We start from the raw sequence: 23927 nt of genomic DNA on the forward strand, positions 1-23927 counted from the left end.
GTCTCGTTAATCTTAACTTGTAACAAGAATCTGTCGTGCCACGCATCCTCATACCTTCGTAATGTGAGGGCCTATCTTGACAAAAAATTGTCGAACAGATGGATTGGGCGAAGAGGTAGCACTGAATTTCCCCCATGTTTACAAGACCTCACACCTCTGGACTTTTTTTTTTATGGGGATACGTCAAAGATAAGGTATATAGCACAAAACCTGCGACAGTCAATGAGCTGAAAGCAGCAAGTATAAGAGAATACACTTAACTACCAAATGAAATGATTCATGAAGTTTGCAATTCCATCTGTCCGCGTTATCAGCATTTCCTGGATCAGAATGGTCATCAGTTCGAACACCTACGATAACTCAAACGATTCTACATTTGTCTTCTTAAAGTTGGGTTATAAAACCTAGATATATCTTAATAAACATTGTATTTATAATCATCTAAGTTGTGTATACATTTTTTGGGACACCCTGTATATTCATCTCAGTGGCAGATGACTATCTTTTTTCCTTTAAAATATTTAATTCATTATTAACATTTTGTCTGTGTATAGATTTTATACTAAGAATAATTATAATAATGAAATATTCATATGTTTGTACGACATTCAATAAAATAATCATAATATTTGGTAACACGTATAAAGTTTGAAAGATTTCCGCTTTAGACGCTGATCAATAGTCTGCATATCAATGTGACATCTTTCGTTTAAGTTTTACACAACTGGAATAACATCAAAATAAGTTTTCTTAAAGAAAAGTAATTTGGATAGGTACATTATTTAATCACGTACTTCATTTTAGCGTTTGTTGAATGGAAAACTGTAATAAACGCTCAGTATTTAACGACGGTAAGCAATCTCTTGGTGGTTTTACTTTTAACATTTTTTCTTCTAGCTTTTCTCTTATCTGTTTATCAGTTATGTGTTATACACGGTTAGTGCGAAAAATTCTTGTATAGCTTTATATGTGTAAAAACAGCTGGCTTGGGTTGAGAAAATCTTTTATGCAGAGGAGCGAGCGACGTATTGACCTTCTTCGGCTATCGTCAGGTTCACAAAGAAAGAGTGTGTGTTTTTCGTATAGCAAAGCTACAAAGGGCTATCTGCTCAGCCCACCGAGGGGATTCGAACCCCTGATTTTAGCGTTGTAAATCCGGAGACATACCGCTGTACTAGCGGGGGCACACAAAGAAAGAAAGAAAGAGGTAACTGCATAGCTTTGTGTGGATGCCAAAAACAAACAAATTCTTTTACTTTCAAGAAGATGCTTTATCTCATTAACCAGCTTTATTTTTTGTCGGTTTATTTCAATAGATTAAGGGCATTTTGGCCCTTTAACTGTTTCAGGCGAAATATTGGAAATACAGAGTATAATTATTATTCAAATTAAGTTTTATAGTTTAATTTTCTCTCTAAAACGCTTGACTTTGAGTGAAGAAATACATATTGAAGTTTTATGGATATTACTAATATATTTCTTTTTGTTTTACATTAAAAACGACTAATTTTATAAAACATTTTGTATTTCCTGGCATTTCAACATTATTCTATTTATTAACGTTTCACTATTTCTAAATTAAGCACTATTACCAAATATTTTTAACAATATTAAGGAATTTCGTTTCATAATAATATGTATAGCACCAGGTCTTCATTGTTAAAAAAAGAGAGAGAGAGAGAAGCAAACAAGTTACGATTAATCAGACTTTCAAAAAGGCGGGATATTTGGAAAGAAGTTTAAACATGTGTGACTTTTAATGACTTAATTTGTATCAAATGTCAGGTATAAATATAGTTTAATATATAACATTATAAGTTTAATCGTGCGTGGACAGTTCTTCCTATCTCACGTTGGTAAGAAGAGTACATTTTGTTGTAAAAAGAAAGGCTAGTGGTATTGATAAAACAGGCTACACGTAAGGTAAAAACTAATAGTAGTAACTAAAAGTTAACTTTGAGTTTGAACCAGCAGTTTATACTATTTTTGTACCATTAATACTAATAGTGATGCATTTTAATCCTATTATAAGTACTTAGCCTTAGGCCTTCTCAGATGTCGGAAATATAATACTACTAGTACTACCTGTGTTACTAATACTCATGTTAGGCATAGTTACAGTCGTAATTTATATAAAATAACGCGATTTTGCAACTACATTAAAACTTCGGACACATCAACTTATTTTATGCTCTGTATGATATTAGTAAAACGTAATATTTGTAATGATATTACGGATGGTAAGTGTGGATAGTAAAAAACAAAATAAACCTTTAATAATAAAAAACGTTTATCAAATTGTAGCTCGTGGGTTATTACTATAGGGTTTTGTTCAATTTTAAAATGTGGACAGTGTTGTATGAGAAACAAGAAAAATGTTTTAAAGTTAAATTAAAGTAATAAGTGATGAGGTGATTGTTTGTGTTGTAATGTTGTATATCCAAATAATTAGCATATGAGTGTAGATTAGTCTGTTAAATATGCTTGAGTTAAACATGTAGTTGTATATTGGTAAATGTAATGGTTATTAACAGAAATTTATGTTGGATATAAGATGTGATTTGCAATATTTAATATTGAAATAGTTAAAACTAATAATTCTCACTCTTAGTCTTAAGTTACTATGATTAATTTACTGCTTAAATAACAGGAATGTTCCTAAAAGAAATTTGTATTTTTTATTTTATCATCTTTAATTCAGAGTGCACTAACAACAACAAATCAGTATCTGTATATCTTTCACTCAGTTACAGAGAATCACTTATTTAAATTTACATGTGCATTAAGGGTGTGTTAAAACTCTGGTCATCCACAATATAGTTCAAAATATTATAAATGAAATTAATCATATAAACATTAAACACAGGTTTAAAATAAATAATAAACTTATCTGAAGTTAAAAGTATAAAATAAGATATCGGTACAATAATTATATTTGTTTTTAGCTTCATCAGAAAGTTTTATTTTTACTGTGTTTTAAAGTTATGAAGCATTTTAAAATTTATTGTGATTTTATACAGTTGAGGTTACCAGGGCTAATGTTTTATTTCAAAAAACAGTATGTACTGTATGTAAGTTCATTTTATGATGCTTTTTACATTGTTATCATATGATAGTTAAGTTGTGGAACATATATATACATTTTCATGTTGTAATTCATGCGAGATTTCTTTTTTACACAAGTTTTCAAGATGGCAATGGCTGTAGCTGACCAGAGTGAAGAGTTGGAAGAGAGTGTAGACTTTGGTCCACAGAAACTGAAGAAGTTAGAGGTAACTCGTTTATGTGACAATTATAATATTAACAGATTCATCACGAGTCTCGCGTTTATCGAAAACAATTTGTGCTATTGTGAAAGTGTCAGTGTTTGTTGCTACCAATGGACGACCAGTTAGTTCCTATACAAACATTTCACAAATGGTTTTTGAAGGTATTAACTTTTACCGTATGTTTAAATTACATTCTAAAGCAATATATTTCAGTAACAATATTTTAAGATACTTTATTTAACCATGCTCTGAATTGGTTGAAATCTGCTCGTAAACAACTGACTTCAGATACTGTAATTTGCAAATAATAACGCTACATGTGTTATTATATACTATTAAGCACATACTTACTACATTGTGTATTTAGTTTATGATTAACAGCAGCTTGTTGGAAGACTAAACTATGTTTTCCTGTTATTATGAAAATATGTTAAGACAAACTGTTGTCTTCTATGGAATAGTCTTGATCAAAATCAGATATATGAAACTTTCACTACATACAGTTGGTGAAAAGTATCATAGTGGAGTATAGGTTAATTTTATGGATTAGTTTGATAAAATTACTTTTTATTGCAATTTAACTGGAATGTTTGAAAAATATTTTTTAAGGAGGGAAAATGGTTTGAAGTGATATACTTTCATGTGAATTCAGTTTGTAACAACTAAAAAGATAAAAAACTGTTTCATGTTGTTTTTATAAATAACTTGCTTTTTAAAAGGGCAGTGGAATCAGTGCTATGGATATCAAGAAACTTGAAGAAAAAGGTTTTCATACTGTTGAATCTGTTGCATTTGCTCCAAAGAAAGAGTTGCTTTGTATAAAAGGAATTAGTGAAGCAAAAGCAGATAAAATATTGGTAAGCTTATAATAAGTAGGATGTCAAAAATCGTATGTTGGTATTAGATCTTAACATATAATGTAATATAAAAACACTGGACGTTTGTGTTATTCATTCCTAAACTTGTAATGGGATGGTTAAGAAAATAGTGTTAAAATTATACATTTTTTTTTACCATGTTTTTTCATGTTAATTTTATTGCTTTGTTAGTTTTAGTTTCATATCAAAATCTGTTTTGTAGAGAAACTTAGATAGTACATGTAACTCAATTTCACTGTAATACAGACAGTATAATTATGTGTGTGTGCTTTTGTTAAAATAAACTTTTCTTTAATGATAACTGAACAGTATTTCTGTTTATGCATAAAGACTTAAGTTTTCAGTATGGGACATGTTTAACTCCATAACAACACTATATCTTTGATGGTGGCACTTACAATGTGTTTATGGATTATGAATTTTTGAAATTTTCAATTGAACAATATGTGTATGGAACTGTTCTTGAAGAAATGTGTAGCTGAAACATTGTTGATATATATTAAGCCTTCAAATTATTTTTCAGTTGTAACTTTAAACTCATTACAAAAAATTATCTGTAGTGTTAGCACCCAAAAGTGTTGGGGATGCCTCGTCCATCAGACAAGGTCCAAATGCAGATGTGAAAAACTAGTTAGCAGTTGTGGAAAATCAAACAAGGGTGCAGGATTGAGCTCTTGTACCCATGACGTTTCAACTGTTATTGCTTTTCACTGTCTGCAGCCACTTGTGGGAAGACAAGTTACCCTTCAAAGTTATTCTAATATTAAAAGAAGAAGAAATAAGACTACCCTAAAAATGTTTCTACTGAAAGTTCCTTCCAACCTTCACCATAAACATTTCTAATAATACCTAAAGTAGAAAATAACAATAAAACAACCCTAAAAACCACAATAGATTAATCCTAACCTCTACTCTTTTCTTAAAAGTAGGTGATGAAAGTATTCAGTGAAGGTTTGGAAGTGAACAAGTGACAATTTTATTATAATTATGACTTACTGAGAAAATGGCAAGGAAAATTTAAAATAAAAATAATTTTAAGGCAAAATTTGTGTTAAATTCATTGTTGTTTTATAGTGCTGATTTTAAGTTATTATTTATAACTAATGTAATTAATATACTAATAGATTTAAAGCTGTTTTCTTAACTATGTGTTGTTGATTTAACACTAAAATAACCACATTTGTAAATAAACCTGAGGACTTTGAGTAGATCAGGTATGTAAGAATAATGTTTTAAAAGGCAAAAATAGTCACAATGCATGTTGCTTGACTGAAATATTGACCAGCAGTATTCCACCTTATTTCTATTGTTATTCTGTATATTCTTGAATTTATGGGTAATAAAGTTACATTATCAAACACTTGAGAGCAAAAAAGCTTATCATGAATTAGAATAAACTGCACAACTATTTTTTTTTTACTATAAAATATAAAATTTTATGAAAAATATTTCAGGCTGAAGCTACAAAACTGGTTCCCATGGGATTCACAACAGCTACTGAGTTTCATCAGAAGAGATCAGAAATTATACAAGTCACAACAGGCTCTAAAGAGCTAGATAAGTTACTTGGAGGTAAGATGTCAGAGACGGTACAGGTCACGACAGCTAGATAACTTGGAGGTAAGACGTCGGAGACGGTACAGGTAACGACAGCTAGATCAGTTAGTTGGAGGTAAGACGTCGGAGACGGTACAGGTAACGACAGCTAGATAAGTTAGTTGGAGGTAAGACGTCGGAGAGCGGTACAGGTCCGACAGCTAGATAAGTTAGTTGGAGGTAAGACGTCGGAGACGGTACAGGTAACGACAGCTAGATAAGTTAGTTGGAGGTAAGACGTCGGAGACGGTACAGGTCACGACAGCTAGATAAGTTAGTTGGAGGTAAGACGTCGGAGACAGTACAGGTAACGACAGCTAGATAAGTTAGTTGGAGGTAAGACGTCGGAGACAGTACAGGTCACGACAGCTAGATAAGTTAGTTGGAGGTAAGACGTCGGAGAGCAGTACAGTCACCGACAGCTAGATAAGTTAGTTGGAGGTAAGACGTCGGAGCGGTACAGGTAACGACAGCTAGATAAGTTAGTTGGAGGTAAAGACGTCGAGAGACAGTACAGGTAACGACAGCTAGATAAGTTAGTTGGAGGTAAGACGTCGGAGACGGTACAGGTCACGACAGCTAGATAAGTTAGTTGGAGGTAAGACGTCGGAGACGGTACAGGTAACGACAGCTAGATAAGTTAGTTGGAGGTAAGACGTCGGAGACAGTACAGGTCACGACAACTAGATAAGTTAGTTGAAGGTAAGACGTCGGAGAGCAGTACAGGTCACGACAGCTAGATAAGTTAGTTGGAGGTAAGACGTCGGAGACAGTACAGGTAACGACAGCTAGATAAGTTAGTTGGAGGTAAGACGTCGGAGACAGTACAGGTCCGACAGCTAGATAAGTTAGTTGGAGGTAAGACGTCGGAGGCAGTACAGATCACGACAGCTAGATAAGTTAGTTGGAGGTAAGACGTCGGAGAGCAGTACAGGTCACCGACAGCTAGATAAGTTAGTTGGAGGTAAGACGTCGGAGACGGTACAGGTCACGACAGCTAGATAAGTTAGTTGGAGGTAAGACGTCGGAGAGCAGTACAGGTAACGACAGCTAGATAAGTTAGTTGGAGGTAAGACGTCGGAGAGCAGTACAGGAAATGCTGACAGCTAGATCAGTTAGTTGGAGGTAAGACGTCGGAGACGGTACAGGTAACGACAGCTAGATCAGTTAGTTGGAGGTAAGACGTCGGAGACGGTACAGGTAACGACAGCTAGATCAGTTAGTTGGAGGTAAGACGTCGGAGACGGTACAGGTCACGACAGCTAGATAAGTTAGTTGGAGGTAAGACGTCGGAGACGGTACAGGTCACGACAGCTAGATAAGTTAGTTGGAGGTAAGACGTCGGAGACGGTACAGGTCACGACAGCTAGATCAGTTACTTGGAGGTGAGATGTTGGAGATTGTACAGATTGCCACAGTGAATACATTAGACTGTCTTGACATGTGAGATACTGTCACCTGTTATCACAAAAATGTTTTCATTTTTTGTATACAGAACTGTTAGACAGAGATTGTACAGATTGTAACAAGATGTAAGAATTGTACACTTTATAACTGATAGATAATTAACTTAGAGGTAAGACAGTGCAAAAGATTTTTAACAGCTAGATAATTTTCTTTGGCATAATATGTCGGATATACATGTCTAAATAGGATTTAAGTTACTCGGATATAAAACATCAGAAGAGATCATCCAGTTACTGACGTTTGGTTTCTGCCCCTATCCACCAGAAACGCCTGAACCATAGATAACAGTTCTAGATGGTGTTTCTCTAATTTCGTATCCAATGTTTTATTTCATTCATCCAATGTTATTTCATTGTTGACAATCTGATGGTGGTTAGACAAAGCTAAATGGATAGATTTACATCTGATCATGGATGTAAATCTGTTCATTTAGAGTGTGTGGATTGATCACCAGAAGGCTTCAGGTCATTGGTCTCAAGGGGAATGTTCTCTTCATATCAATGTTCTCAAACTCCTTGCTGTTTATTTGGCTTTGGATCATTTTCCTTCCATCTCCAGAGGCCATCTGGTTGTGATCTACTGCAACAGTTCAACAGTGGTGGCTCCTATCAGTAACCAAGGTGGCATGTGGTCAAGATTCCTTTTGATCTTCTCATTTGGGCCCACAATTACCATATTTGTTCAGTGGAATGTCATATATTGGGTGCTTTCAATCTTCCTTTTCCAATCCAACTGGGTTTACCAGATGAAATGGTCCCTTCATCCCCTTGATTTTTGATGACTTTGCAATTGAAGGAGTATTTCTCATATCAGTGAATTTGCCACTGCTCTCGGTCACTTTTGTTTTGGTAACTGGTTCCCCATTCTCAAGCTTTGGCTATAGATGTCTTCAGCCAGGATTGGTCAAATAAGTTCCTTTATGTTTATTCTCCTATCTGATAACTTTTTTTGCAGCTAGGCCTGGAATAAGGTATTCCATCTTGTCTCACATTTTCTAATATCTCTGAGTTTCTTGCATGGCATTCTGAGAAGGGGTCTTCAGTCTCCTTGATATCTGGATAGTGGGCAGCCATACCCATACTTTATTTTTGTTGTTACCACATGGTTTTTATGTCTCCTGTCCTTATCATTTTGATCCATTCTCTCCAGATATGTTGGCCATGTACATGTTGAATACTTCTGGATTGGGACATAAATGTTTTACTCCATTCCCTAACTTTACCTCTATTTGAGCCAACTGCTTCATGTTCTTTGGTTCACCTATGTCTTAAGGTGTATTTGCTTCTCCTCTTGTCCTGTTGACAGCATTGGTTGGATTTGTTTGCTGTTGACATGGCTTGCATATTGTACCACCAAACCTATCTTTTTCTTTATTTGGATTGTTCTTTTTTTTTTCAAGACCTTGGTAGATTCAGAAGTCAATTCCTTCTATTTGCTCATTTCCCTTCCCCATGTTTCTCATCTCTACCTTCATCCTGATTTGGAGAGATTTCCATTCTAAGTGAGTGCATTTTGTTGTTATATTTACTTGCACAGCTTCCTTCAGAGGTTCCCATCCTATCTCTTTATTCTTTGGCATTTCTCTTCCCCTAGGGATCTTTCTCCATTGGATTCATCATTTATTCCTCTTTGTCCCCTATCCAATGTTGTTTTTTTTCCACATTACCTCTCGTTAAGTCCGCCACCTCATCTTTTCCCTTGCCTTCCACCTTGGTCAGCTTTAAGAGGAGATTCTGCAGTTAGACATGTGGACCAATCCATCAGATTTTCATATCCCATTATCTAAATCATACCGTGGTTTCTGCTTCCTTATGGTATCGCCTGTTACTATACATCAGACTTCAGTGTGGCTGTGACGTTGGGTAAATCTTTATTAATACATTCCTTTCTCTAAGTAGCTCCTACTTAGAATTTAGTCTCTTGGATCCCACTCTGTGATGAGAGGTGCTTGACTGGGTGTTCTTTATATGCACACACAAATCTGTACTGTATGCCACATTGATTTGCACATTTTTTCCATGCCTCTGTATGTTCATCTTGGAGATGAGGTGTTTCACGAGATCCTGGAGGATCAATAACTTTTTGATATTTGTTTCATAAATAGGCCTGTCCCAGACTGTATCTCCGTAGATGGCATGGGTAAAACAGAAAGAGGATAGCTGCCCATCCATTCCATGCCTTGATTGAATAAATCAGTTTGGTATTTTGAAAATAGGGTTTTGTGATCACACATTACCATTTCTCTAGACTCTCTAAGTCTCTTTTTCTTCCAGTGCCATATGGATACCCTTACCACTTACATGCTGTTGGATGGTTGACCATGGAGGTATCCTGCTGGATGGCTTCCACATAGATGGTTATAAACATTCAGTTCAGAGTAGGACAGTGGTGTTCTACTATTGTAAAAGGTGCATCATTCCTCTGGACTGAATGACATATACAACAGAGTGAGATGTAACTGTAAAGTTCTCCTGTATGGGATGCCCTCATCCGACCCTCATGTAGAGGTCAGTAACCCATGGGCTGCTTTTGGATATTTATTGGACAAATCGACTAAAGTTCTTACACAGTTTTGGGGTTGTTCATTTTCATTCATTGATTCTTCTTTCTGTGTAATGTGTTGCAGATGGTATGTTTCTGTCTCTGTTCTGGGTATTCCTTGTTTTGTCTTGAGATGGGGATGTTATTGACTTTTGGACATTTCAGATCAGTCTTGCAGAAGTTGATTACATGAAATGGACTTCTTCAGGATGGTGGATGACATTTACTCTGATTCCTAGTACAATGCCATTCCTGTGTCATGCCCTGGAGTTGGTAGTTTTCTCACATCCACAATTTTAGGACTTGAGGTGAAGCCAGTATGATCTTCACTGGGCAATAACATTTGCATAAGGATAGAATGAGGATCATACCAGCTTCACCACAAGCTCTAAAATTGTGAATGTGAGATAAATACCAACTCCAGACCATGACACAGGAGTGTCTTTGTGCCAAGAATCGAAGAATGTGTCATCCAGCATCTAGAGTATGATCTGCTACACACTAACCATTCTACACCATGAGATGCATCCTACTTTACTTCTGTAGGATTGAGTTTTGTATTTATCTGGTTGGGATCACTCTCCTGCCTTTTCCTCACCTGCTTGGATGTGCTGCCTTCTTTTTCTGCCAAACTTCCCATCCACCTCCACACAATCTTATGTCATCTGCCAAACTTCAAAATGATGGTGGTACTCCTGTTGGTGGAGAGATAACACATGATGATTTTCACAAGAGACATGTTGGAATCTTTGGTTCCAATAGGGGGTAAAGAATGCTTGCGGTGTGGGTTATAAAAAAGTTTGCATATAGAGGGCAGCACAAAACAGGAAAAGCTGATCTTGTGAATGGAGGGAGGTACCTATGAGAAAATTGTATTGTCTGTTGTTAAATGAAGTAGAAATTATTGTCTCATGAAAACAGATTTCCATCAGAAATATTTTAATGCATTTATTTTTGGTCATTAGCTTCAAAAAGATTTGAATATTGTAGAAATTAGAATTTTTTATTACAAATATGCTAACAATATCAATTTTTATGCTTTTTGTTACATAAAAAAAATCCTATGAAATGAATGAAACCTCCTCTATAAGGCATTTTGTAACATTGAAATGAAACTAAGTCTGTGAACATATCTTTAAAAATAACTAAGTATTATCTATTTAAACTATCAAATCTATAATCAGTATACCACTGGGAGGGGAAAAAATGATAAGGTTCAACTTAGACTCTTCTTGGCCTCTTCAGTTGTAGGGATCTCATTGATGTCCAAATGAGAATCCTAGATAAAGCCTTGTGCTGTGAAGAACTGTATTAGATATTCTAAGGTGAAAGGTAACAATCAATATAAGTAGCAGATTCCAAAGAATTGGACAAATATACTTTGGTAAGAAGTTAAAAGTAATGCAAATAGCATCTGCTTGATGAAACAAATATAAAAAAATAGTTTTAGAGATTGTGTGGTTAAAGACGCTTCAGAGCAGGATAACATGATCCAAAGGAATATATGAGCTACTCAGAGGTGAGAAGTCTGAGTTTATACTGATAATATCAATGATTAAAACATACTGGACAGATGAATTAAAGGTGAGATTTCATGCTTCTGGGAAAAATATCCAGCTTTAAAGTCCTGATAGTTTTGTAGCTATGACTTGAATGATTTTACATTTTTTTTCATTCACAATGACGAATAAATTTTCAACAATAATCTCTAGTTTAATCCTAGGTGCCTTAAAGATTGCTAATGTGAATAAAGTATATTCTTTTTTGTTCTAGGAGGAATAGAAACGGGCTCCATTACTGAAATTTTTGGAGAATTCCGTACAGGCAAAACCCAGATATGTCACACTTTGGCTGTAACATGTCAGGTATATCTTTCTCATTGGTTGGTAATTGTTTACTGTGTTCTCAAATGAACCGAGTCCTTAACGTAATTAAGTGTAACTTGTGTCTGTTGTATGTATATATATATATATATGTAAAAATGTAAACCATATTCACATAGATAAGTCAAAAGCATTTGTAGCAGAATAAAATATTAAATACTGTGCATGTTGTTATATTTTCAGTCTGAATTCTGAAATAACTTGATTACAAATTGTCTGAACAGTTGTAGAAGTATATTAATAACTCTGCTTGTAAAGTTCAAGTTTGGAGGACATTTTGAAACTTCTGAATACATTTCAGCTTACATGATAATAGAGTGAAGTGTCCGATTTTATTACAATACATATTACTTTGCACTGTACTGTAGGCATTTGAAACTAACCTCAGCCTGTAATCTGCCTACAACTCCATGATAATGTCATTTAGTCACCTATACCATATGCTTTGCTGTTACCAGCAGAACCCTGACTTCCAACTGTATGAATTACATGCTTCTCATTTGGTGATGAAAGGTGCAGAGATTATGGTAGTTACAAGCAAATTGAAAATTGAACACAGTGCCGTGCCCTGTTCTTTTTTTGTTCCCAAATGGCATAACCAATAGTATCTCATACTGGATGACCAACCAATGTTGTATAGTAGCAGATCCACATAGAGTAGACACTTGATGCCTCATGCTGTGATTGGACTTCGATTGTAACAATTTGATGTCTTGCAGATATAGAACAGTACAGTACCAGGTTGTATAAGAGTCTTGGGTCTTCTTGTCGCACCATCTCATATTTTCTTTATGAAGCATGAATTCACTTTTTCCACAAATTCACATCTTAGTTTGCACATTTATTTCTGCATATATCAATTAACATAGAGGACTATATATATTCCAAATCTTATTATATTGTTTTTCAAATATTTGTTGTGGTAAAGGGAAACCTTGAAGCATTTAGTTTTCAGTAGCAGAAAAATGCTTCAAGGATTTATGTGTAGCAGACCAGGCAAGTGTGCACTGCTACTTCAGAGATGTAAGAGGATGTCCATACCATTTTACATAACAGATCACAAATCTATATTACAGTAATATAATGTTTAAATATTTCAATTTATGACATTGTTACACTACGAACTCATTTGGCACTGACGTTTAGAGTTGAAAGTGATTAAAATGAAGTAAAAATGTGTTTGTTGGGTGGGGTTTCTGTCCCATTGAGAGCTAATGGGGAAATAATCCAGAGAATCTATGGAGGATCAGAAATTTTGTTTTGTGTCCTGTGTGACTTTTTGCTTATTTTTCTGAAATATGTATGAACTTTTATCAGAAAAGATGTTGTACATTTTCAATGAAAATTTCAATCAGTAATAATTGGTCTTAATTATGAGTGACAGACAAACTACAAAAAGTCTTATCACTTAGCAGTTCTTGCTGTTAGTGTTTTAGATCCTGTTTGACCACTATCAGATGTTAACAGTTGGTTATTCTTGATGTTGTTACCAGTGATTTGACCCATTTTTGAACACTGCCATAGGTTATAAATTGCCTGTCCTTGGCAGTACCAGTGTCTCTGCATAGATGTTCTGTACATGGTGAGGGTGACTTCCCTGTGATGGTTCTGTGTTTTCAGTTTTCCTCTTCTGGGATATGAACATCAGCCCAATGCAGGGGAGAAGAGGATCCTCGTTGTTGATGGATCCAACCCCAACACATTTTGACCTTGAATTCCTGTAGACAGATGGCCTTTCTGTGACCCCTCAGGGTCAATTAGCTCATCTTGTTGGGCTATGTGCAGTCTCTCAACTAGCAAGAAGAGAAGTATGTTGCTGATTAGTGTCTTAATTTTGATGTTTACATTGCCATGCCCACTTGCCTCTGTCAAGGCAGGTTTTCTAAATTGTAAGGTACAACCATACATTTCTAATCCTCTCTGATGTTTCCAGTTACAGCAATTTGGACATCAAAAGGCATCATCTTATAGTTCTTTGGTACATGCTTGTTGTGGTGGCAAAGACCATGATGCCTATGAGTGCAAAGTGGAATCTCATTGTTTTAATAGTAGTGGTTCCAATTCCTCTTACTTTAGTTCTTGCCCTAATTGGGTGAAGAAGAAAGAGGTGCAGTGTTTAAAAAACATTAACAACATTTGTTAGTCTCAGACTTGGAAGTTTTTGTCCCTAACTCCATCCTGGACAGGATATGTGCTGCTGCACTGCATACCTCTGTTACAGTGAGAGTGCAGACAGATCTTTTCATGTCTTTGTCAGAGTTGTTCTCCAGCCATGTGAAGTACTTTGCCCTCTATGGACAAGTGAATTAACAAGTCAGTGTATTCTCCTGTCTCCGTAGCCACCATTCCTTCCAGTGATTGCCAGAAACCATTTCTTTCAGTCTCAGCTTTTGGGTCTACCTTCTTAGGTCCTGAGATATAGAATGACTATTTGTTTAGGCTCTCAGTCTCAGAAATCTATGTCTGCTGACAGAGACCTGCTGACTCGACCAAGAGCAGGATACATGGAGGTTAAAGACTTCCTCCTAAGAAAGAAATATGGCATAGCCATAAACTGAGGGCTTCTTCACCCATTTCTCCTTCTCCTTAGTATAAATGGCCACTTTGATGAGCAGAACTGTCAAGGTTTCTGTTTTAATCTGGATGACATTAAGGCCTTGATTGGTTCTTATCATGCTGTGTCTTTCCTTACAGGAAGTATTTTTGAAATCTGCTAATACAGTTACTTTTCAGCAGCTTTCTTATACCAGAATGAGAGGTTATGTAATGGAGGGGTAGCACTGCTGGATAACCTGCACGTTTGCCCCGTCTTTGCCATTTGATACACCCTTGTAAGCCACTGGAGATACTTGTGGTATATATGAGACCTTGTTTCTCTTGTTGACCTGTTGCCATCTCTCTTTTCAATCCCTAGAGTCCTTACTGAACACAATCCCCTCTTGGTAGTGCTCTTATTGATGGAAGGGGTTGTTCTGTAGAGCATATGCTCTTGGATCACAATCCTTCTCTCAACAAGACTGTTTCTTGTACTTATTATCATGCATCTAGTTAGTCTTTTACTGCCATTGACCTCTGTACCTGTTCCCTTCAGTTTTGTTAGAGGATTGACAGTGACATAATGAGCAGTGATAATTTTCTTATTGTTTTGAGGGAGATTGACTGTGCTCAGTGCCACTCAACCTGTGTACCTTGGTTGGACCTGGACTGTGCCCAACTGGTTCTCTTTCACTGCTCTGACAGAACTTGATCCTGACATCAATAGATGACTGCATGGTAGCTGTGACTGACTGTATCGTCCAGACAGCTGCTCAACCTGTTCATGAGATCTTGACACATTTTCCTTGGTATTCTTGTCCATGGTGGACTCCTGTCTGCCAGAAAACATGGAATCCTGGTGGTTGAGGGGTCCAACCCTAACACACCACTTTTGGTCTTGAATTCCTGTAGACAGGTGGCCTTGGGGTGGCCTCCCTTGGGTCAGTTGGCTGGTCCACTTAGGTTAGGGTAAACCCAGTACCAGTGTTGGATGTTCTCAACAGGTGTTGTGGATATTGTATCTGATGCCAGTGTTTGGGTATAGTGCTCATGAAACCCTGGTATTGCTGCAGTGTCCTTGTTTGACATTGTAGTGCATCCCTTTGTAGGGCTCCATAGTGGGTGGAGTCAGTGGGCACCAAAATATTCTTTTCTTTTACTATGGATTCTCCAAATAAAACCTTAAACAAAATAGTTAAAAACAGTCCATAGGTAAATGACCACATCTTGAAGATTCTGAGCAGCAATATTCAACATCTGTAACACCTGTTGTACCTCATATTCTTATCCTTCATTTTTTTTAGAGCAAATGTCTCCCTTTTTCATTCAGAAGAGACTAGAGGGACTTGCTGACTCTCCAAAGTTAGTAAAGAAGCTTTGCTCTGGTGACATATTGGTGGAAACATCTACATCTCAACACAGTGAACTCCTATTGCATTCACGGGCAGTTGGGAATATACCTATTGAGGTTACACCTCGTGCTACTTTGAATTTATCTCGAGGAGTTATTGTTGAGAAGGATTTGAAGAACATCCCGGAGTCAGAGATTCTTGCCGATTTCTCCACCCAAGGAGATTCTGCAGTGAGGTGTATCTCCATTCGCAAAGATGGAATTACGATGCCAACCAATATCCTCATTCTAACATTTACATCACCATGCCCACTTGCCATCGTCAAGGCAGGTTATCTTAATTGCAGGGTATGGCCATACATACCAAACCCTCTCCGATGTTTGCAGTGTCAGCAATAATACTGACTGTATTATACAAGCAGCTGCTCAATGTATTCTTAAAACCTCAACACATTTTCCAGGATATCCTTGTCTGTGATAGAATTCTGGCTGCCACATGGCACAGAAGGCTCAAAAATGGGCCTGGGATATTTTTGTAGGTATCCACACTCTCACACTGCATTGCTTTCCAGCAGGCCCGTGCACATACTCAGTGGGTGAGATGTCAAAGCCAGAAGGAATCTTAGATAAAGTTCACAATCAACATGTCTTCTACCACTAGTTCCAAAGTCATGTGGAACAAGATTCTAAAGGTCAGTGGACAATATAACTCTGTCCCCCTCTCGATCTTGCTCTCTGATGGCCAGGAAGTAGCTAATACCCAGAGCATCACTGATACTCTAGGTGAAAGCTTTTGTTGGGTATCTAGCACTTCCTCCACCTTCTTAACCATAAAGACTCGAGCAGAGCGATCACCTCTTTTCTTTTGAGCTGATTGCCTCTGTGACTATAATTGTCTATTTACACAGGTAAAACTCAAACTGGCCTTTCATCCATGTGGCAGTACATCGGTTGGACCTGATGATGTACACTATGAAATGCTATGTCATATATCTCCTGCTTCTCTTGCTATTCTTCTGACTGTTTTTATCCAAATCTGGTAGAAGAATGGTTTTCCTAATGCCTGGCACCAGACTATTGTCCTACCTTTTTCTAAGCCTGGGAAGGATTCCAAGATTCCTTCAAACTACCGTCGAATTGCTTTGATGAGTTATCTTTGTAAGACCTTAGAGAGAATGGTTATGTTCATTTTGTATGGGTTTTCAAATCAACCTCCTCTCGCCTACCCAGTGTGGGTTTCAACGACAGAGCTGTACCATGGACAACCTGATTCAACTTGAAACATCAATCAGAGAAGCCTTTCTCAAACAACATTTTGTATCAATATTCTTTCACATTGAGAAGGCTTATGATACAACATGTAGATATGGCATTTTATGAGACCTATATATATATATATATATGAGTTTCTTGGCCATTTTTATTAAACATTTCTTAATGGACAGGAGATTCCAAGTTCGTGTGGGTTCGACACTTTCCCATTCTTTTCTTCAGAATATGGAGTTCCTTAGGGCTGTGTTTTGTGTGTCACACTTTTCAGTGTGACACTCAGTGACAATGAATCAGTTGCAATCTAGGTTTAGTATCAGTTATAAATTTAAGGGGGAGTTAGCCTCAGAATCTATTGGCACATTGTAAATTAGAGCATATCGGAAGTAGGTGTCGAAAATGGTTTTTGAATTTTTATTGACTGCTTTTTAGCCTCATAAGATTGAATAAATATTGCTTCAGAATATCAGTGATGACATTATAGAAAATATTTTGTTACATTTCGTAGTCTTTTAAGTGGCAGACAAAAAAAAAATCCGAAAGATGAGATGGCTCAAGAACATGTGTCCAAATTTTCACATTAGGGGAATTTGAGGTTGTTTTTAAATATTTCCTTATACAACTTAAAGCTTATGTAATATTAAAACTTTGTTTATTATCTATAGTTTGATCTTAAGTTTGTTTGTGTACCATGATAATTAAAATGTGTAACTAAATCTTGAATGTAACATGCTAAAACATTGAAACATACACAGTTTAACCTGTCCACATGGTAAGGATTAATCACACACACCTTATGTGCAGTCAGTCACATGGGTGCAATCAGTTTCCCATATTTCATGCTATTGTAGATTTTCACAGTGGGATTTACTTACGACGTAAAGTAGGAACTCAAAAGTACCCAATCAAATATTTATAATTCAGTGAAAAGCATAGCTGAAGTTAAAGAGTGGGTGTTTGGTCCAAACATCAAAGAGGGGATGTGTGATAACAGATGTTACTCTAAACATGTAATATCCTATAAACCTGTACTGGTACTGACTACAAACCCTGGTTTCTAGTTCAATACTGAACATTTATTTTTCATATCTTATGAAATATTTTTGAAACCATTAAGTTTACTGAAATGTACATGTAAAGAAAGTATAAACTTTTACTGAAATGTACATGTAAATAAAGTATAATACACCTTTTACTAAAATGTACATGTAAAGAAAGTATAATACACCTTTTACTAAAATGTACATGTAAAGAAAGTAAATACACCTTTTACTAAAATGTACATGTAAATAAAGTATAATACACCTTTTACTAAAATGTACATGTAAAGAAAGTATAATACACCTTTTACTGAAATGTACATGTAAAGAAAGTATAATACAACTTTTACTGAAATGTACATGTAAATAAAGTATAATACACCTTTTACTGAAATGTACATGTAAAGAAAGTATAATACAACTTTTACTGAAATGTACATGTAAAGAAAGTATAATACAACTTTTACTGAAATGTACATGTAAAGAAAGTATAATACAACTTTTACTGAAATGTACATGTAAAGAAAGTATAATACACCTTTTACTGAAATGTACATGTAAAGAAAGTATAATACACCTTTTACTGAAATGTACATGTAAAGAAAGTATAATACAACTTTCAAATGTACATGTAAAGAAAGTTGAAATGTACATGTTAAAGTATAATACAACTTTTTACTGAAATGTACATGTAAAGAAAGTATAATACAACCTTTACTGAAATGTACATGTAAAGAAAGTATAATACAACTTTCATAATTTTTTTTTTAAAGAAAATAATGATATGGTAAAAGGTTTATGCTCTGAAAAGTCAGAGGAATTACAATAACTTCTTTGCTTTCTAGTTGCCCATTGACCATAATGGTGGTGAAGGCAAGTGTTTGTACATTGATACTGAAGGTACCTTCAGACCAGAGAGGTTACTAGCTGTTTCAGAAAGGTGAGTTCTCTTTATAAATTGATGAAGTCACACAGACTTATAGTGTTATTTGATGTTCATTGCCTTGCACTTTTAGTTCACATTCATATTTTCACTTTGATTTGTTTTCTGGTGTACACTTTACTCCTAAGGTTAATTTTTACATCTTGTTTTTTGTACAGGTACGGCTTGTCTGGAAGTGACGTATTGGATAACGTTGCGTATGCTCGAGCTTATAATACAGATCACCAGACCCAGCTGTTGATCCAAGCTGCTGCTATTATGTCAGAATCGAGGTAAACTTAAACTAGTATCACTTTCTAAATCATAATGTAACATTCTGAAGCAACATGGGACCTGTTCCTCCATCTTCTAAACTAAAACTATTATTGAACAAGTTGAAAAAAGTCTTAAAACCAGCCCTTATCATTCATGCATTTCTCAAGCCTTCTCTTAAACTCGCTTAAATGTGCTGCTTCCACAACATCCAAAAGCAACCCATTCCAAAGGCCAGTTATCTTGTTAGAAAAACATGTCTTAGCTGAAGATGACTCCTACCTTACCAAAATTTATATTTGTGTTTCCTAGTCCTACTGTTAAATATGTAAAAGTTAAGGTATCAACACTATTAATTCTCTTTATAATCTTAAACACTTCAATCAGATCCATTCTATTTTTTCTGCTTATTAAAAAGAAAACTATTTTGGAGATTTCAGTCTTTCCTGATATAATAAACCTTCTCTCAACCCATTCCAATGATTTAGTGTGTTTCCTAAGCCAAGGACTGAACACAATATTCCAAATGTGGCCTAACCACTGACCTGTACAATGAAATTATAACCTTTCTACACCCATTTTCCCTTCTGCTAGCAACAGCACACTCTTTGAATGTTTTTAAGAGTCTGATCAACTATTTCATCAAGATCTGTTTTCTTTTATGACACTGATAAAGTTATTCCCATCCAAGTTATACTTAATTCAAATTATGATAACTCACATGCATTACCTTGCATTTACTATAATTAAAACCCATCTGCCATTAACTTGCCCACCTCACTGAATAATATAAATCCTTTTGTAAATCAGCAGAATCCCGCTACAGTCAGCAACATCCAAGACCTTGACATTATCATCAAATATAAGTAGCTTATTGACCATTCCTTCATGTATGTCATTGATCTAAATCAAAAGAACAAAGGTCCTAAGATTGAGTCCTGCAGTACCCCACTTGTGACATTAATCCAGTTTGACTGAACACCATTTGTAACAACCATCTGCTTTCTTTCATCCAGCCACTCTTCTATCAAGTTTCCCATACCTGTAGAGATAAGTGTTTACAAGCCTTTTACATGGCACCTTGTCAAGTGCTTTCTGAAAATCTAGATGCACCATTACTTTCAGCTAAATAAACACTTTCAAAGAATGTTGAAATATTTGTAAGCAAGATTTTCCCCAGTGAAACAATGTTGACTATCCAGTAAAATTTTAAACTTTGTTAAGTTACTTTGTAAAATATCTTTTATAAGACATTCAAATATTTTCCCACAACTGATGTAAGATAATGAGTCTGTAATTACTAGTACAGTTTCTATTACCTCCCTTGCGATAGGAGTGACATTAGGTAATTTCCAATCCTCTGGTACCTGCCCACTATTCAAGGACTTACAAAAAAATAGTAGTAAGTGGCTTCAGTGAGAGAAAAGAATTGATAATATTTTACCTTTATCCAATTATGGGTTTGTATTGTGAATTTCAGCAACATTATTGTACAATTGTAACAAAGTGGAGTGCTGTTGAAAGTAGTTTTATGTATTGTATCAAACTTATAGTCATAATATTACAATTCAAACTCACCAGTTTAATTTTTTTTTGTGATCAAGACACGATGTATCAATATCTGTTAAGCCTATATGGTACTATAGCTTACAGAAAGCTTTACATCAGTCATACTCATCTGAATCAAATGAAGTGATATTAATGTGTCACATAATCCAGTGTCAAAAATATTTGTAATGAATTTGTTTTTTTACAGAATGTATTGCGCTACTAGTGTAATATATAATTTTTGTTCAAAATATCAGAAATATAATTGCCAACATGCTTTAGAACTTCGCGGACAATCAGTAATATTGCAGATAAATATTGGACAAACTTATTATGTAACACCTTAAATGTTTTGTAGGAGAATTGAAATTCCTTTAAAGAATTAAAAAAACAAAAACGTTAAAGTTTGATAAAACATAATTAAGTTTCATTTTCTTTCATAAACAAGGAAATAATTCTAAGCTGGTGTTGTGAATTTTTATATTTAACCTATATCTTTACAGGTATGCTTTATTAGTTGTGGACAGTGCTACGGCACTTTACAGAACTGACTACTCTGGGAGAGGAGAGCTGTCGGCACGACAGATGCATCTTGCAAGGTTTCTGCGTATGTTATTACGTTTAGCTGATGAGGTAAGCCAGCAGCCATTTCTTTCACTCACTTTGTATTTTTAGAAGCAGCAGCAAATGTAGGAAGGAATTATTTTCTGTCATATCTGATACAGAATCTTCATGCTTAGTTAACTGACAGTTTTATAGTATTCTTGCATTTTCAAAGGTTGTTTTTACACTTTAAAATTGAGTTTCACATTTTGAAGAAAGGTCCAAGGTTATATGACTAAGAAATGAGTAAAAGTATGGAAATACTTGAGTACAGTATTAGATATACATCACTGTTGAAATATAAAAGTGGTAATATAACAATTTCTTCACCAGGTATGTAAAGTTCACAACTAGTATTTATTAAGTTCAGTGAGGTTGATTATGTTGTAGTTCTGGTGAGCAAGGTTGATTATATTAGCTTGTTTGTCAGGTTGATTACATTGTAGTTTTGATTAGCAAGGTGTTGATCATACTAGTGTTTGTTTGTCAGGTTGTTTATGTTGTAGTTCTGGTGAGCAAGGTTAGTAACTAATAGGGTAAAATCTTCTATTGTTATTTAATTTTATTATGTGAATCCTGTATAAAAAAAAAAAAAAAAAAATTTTAGTTTAGCAAATATTCATGACATATTACATTGATGTAAACAACTCTACACTAGAATTATCACATCATTATATGCTGGATAGTAAAAACATTCAGTCATTTATTCTGTATTGCACAATGTTGTATCTTTTCAGTTTGGTGTTGCTGTGGTGATCACGAACCAGGTGGTGGCACAGGTTGATGGGGCAGCTATTTTTTCTTCTGATCCAAAGAAACCTATAGGAGGAAATATTATAGCCCATGCATCAACAACAAGGTAATGTTAGCTCTATTACTTCAGCCAGACCAAGGATTTTTGAATTAGAAATTTTGATGCTTGTGATGTAATCGCATGTTGACGACTGATGAACATACCTTGTTTCATGGTGTATTATAGTAATTGAACAACTCATAAAAACTGTTAAACCAATGCTGGCTTGTGTTGTTTCTACATGAAGGAATGTAGTGATGACATAACCTCTGATTATTATATGTATATTTTTGGTAATTAACTACTGTATTGTCATACTTTAGTTCAACCTGAGCTCAATTATAACATTTCATACTTTTTTCAAATCTCCAGATTGTATCTCCGGAAAGGCAGAGGGGAGACCAGGATCTGTAAAATCTATGATTCTCCTTGTTTGCCAGAAGCAGAAGCCATGTTTGCCATCAATGCTGATGGAATTGGGGATGCCCAAGATTAAGCAGTGGAGATGATGTTTGTCAGGTTCTGTAAGCTCTACAACTAAGGTGAAGATCACCATTTGTTTATGTACAGTTTTTCTGTTTTCCTGTCAAAATCCTCCATAAAACACCTTGCAGTAATTAAATCTCTATGTAAAATAATTCAAGTGATTGAATGTGTCATGTTTAATGTTTTCTGTCTTCAGAGTACTTTGAGGATTCTGACAACCACCTTGGATGTATAGATTTAATGTATATAAAATAAAATAATTGGATCAGCTCTATTTTGTATAAAATGTTTTTATGCTCAAAATCAAACAGTATAGATATATTAGTATGCAGCAAAAACTACAATGTACAATGCAGTAACACTTTTTGTTTTACTATAATTTACTTTATTTAATAATTACGTTACGATACCCTCTGTGGAAAACAATGTTCACTTTATGGACTCTATTTACCTTTCCAAAGAATGTGGAAATAGTCATAAATGAAAGCCTGAGCAGTCTTTATATTGTGAATTGTACCTGAACTAGATTTTAACAGATAGCTGGTGCAATGTTTTGTGATTATACTAGATGTTTCTCAAGTTGAAGTTCAGTGAAAATTACACGTTCTCCCTCTCGGCCCTTAAGATGGTCCCTGTATGGTGAAGAAACCTCCTCTGAAAGTGCTCATGGTCTACACAAGTAAACACTCTTCTAGTAGAACATCACATTGATATCTGGACAAAGACACAGCTTTTAGAATGTGGTAAGATGTTGATATAAACCAGTAGATAGACATGTACATTTTGCAGCTAGGACTGTTGCCTCTTTGCAGAATGTTGCTGCTGCAAGTCTTCAATGTTCAACCAGAACATTCAAACCCTCAAATTACTTGATCAGATTCAAGTCCTAATTAACTTTACAAAGCACAATGCTGTGATTTGTTCTGGTTTGTCCATAAAGCTTTGATGCCATGTCTCTTCACAGTGAATATAGTAGCATCACTGTTTGTATAAAAAGAACAAACCTTAATCACTTTGTACTCTTTCAGCAAATCTGTCCTTCAAATTTTCACCAGAGGTTTCTAAAGCATTTAAACCATCAAACATATCAGTTTCCCTTTATCATCCACACTTTCTTGTGTACCCTCAATCTTTTTCTTGTTTTTACCGAGTGAGAGCGAAGTGACATGAAAATATATATAGTTCATTTTCATTGATAAACAATTATTAAAATCACACTTTTATCTGTTATGATGGCTCATGCTGCAGTTTCCTGTACCACCCCTCATGTTGATGACATATCTTTGACATCATTGATCTAAGTATCCAGAATGTCTGTGTTAATATTCAGATTCTTTGTAAAGCATGTTGGTTGGCACATAGTTTATATTCACTGCTCTTCCAGCAGTACGTACAGTTACGACAGAAAGTGTTTGTACCCCTGTGTCCTGAGTGGTTTTTTGCTCATAACTTAAAATGTATCACAAGTAGGCT

The 23927-nt window shown here is 35.3% G+C and overlaps 1 protein-coding gene across 4 annotated transcripts; it reads left to right on the plus strand.

Moving 5' to 3' along the window:
• Window positions 1-1652: 1652 nt before the first annotated feature.
• spn-A (RAD51 recombinase homolog spn-A) lies at window positions 1653-22728 on the plus strand. Of its 4 annotated transcripts, none has more exons than XM_076457961.1 (10): window positions 1653-1923; window positions 3184-3272; window positions 3989-4126; window positions 5602-5719; window positions 11525-11616; window positions 18675-18769; window positions 18931-19044; window positions 21076-21205; window positions 21913-22034; window positions 22341-22728. In XM_076457961.1, exons 2-10 carry the CDS (start codon window positions 3192-3194, stop codon window positions 22462-22464), a joined length of 1014 nt encoding a protein of 337 aa, XP_076314076.1. In that variant the 5' UTR covers window positions 1653-1923; window positions 3184-3191; the 3' UTR covers window positions 22465-22728. The 4 variants fall into 4 exon arrangements, with proteins under 4 accessions (XP_076314076.1, XP_076314075.1, XP_076314074.1 ...); XM_076457960.1 differs by having other exon boundaries at window positions 1653-1856; XM_076457959.1 differs by having other exon boundaries at window positions 1667-1785.
• The last annotated feature ends 1199 nt before the right edge of the window (window positions 22729-23927 follow it).

The sequence above is a fragment of the Tachypleus tridentatus genome, chromosome 9 (assembly GCF_004210375.1).
Source record: "Tachypleus tridentatus isolate NWPU-2018 chromosome 9, ASM421037v1, whole genome shotgun sequence".
NCBI classification, from domain to species: domain Eukaryota; kingdom Metazoa; phylum Arthropoda; class Merostomata; order Xiphosura; family Limulidae; genus Tachypleus; species Tachypleus tridentatus.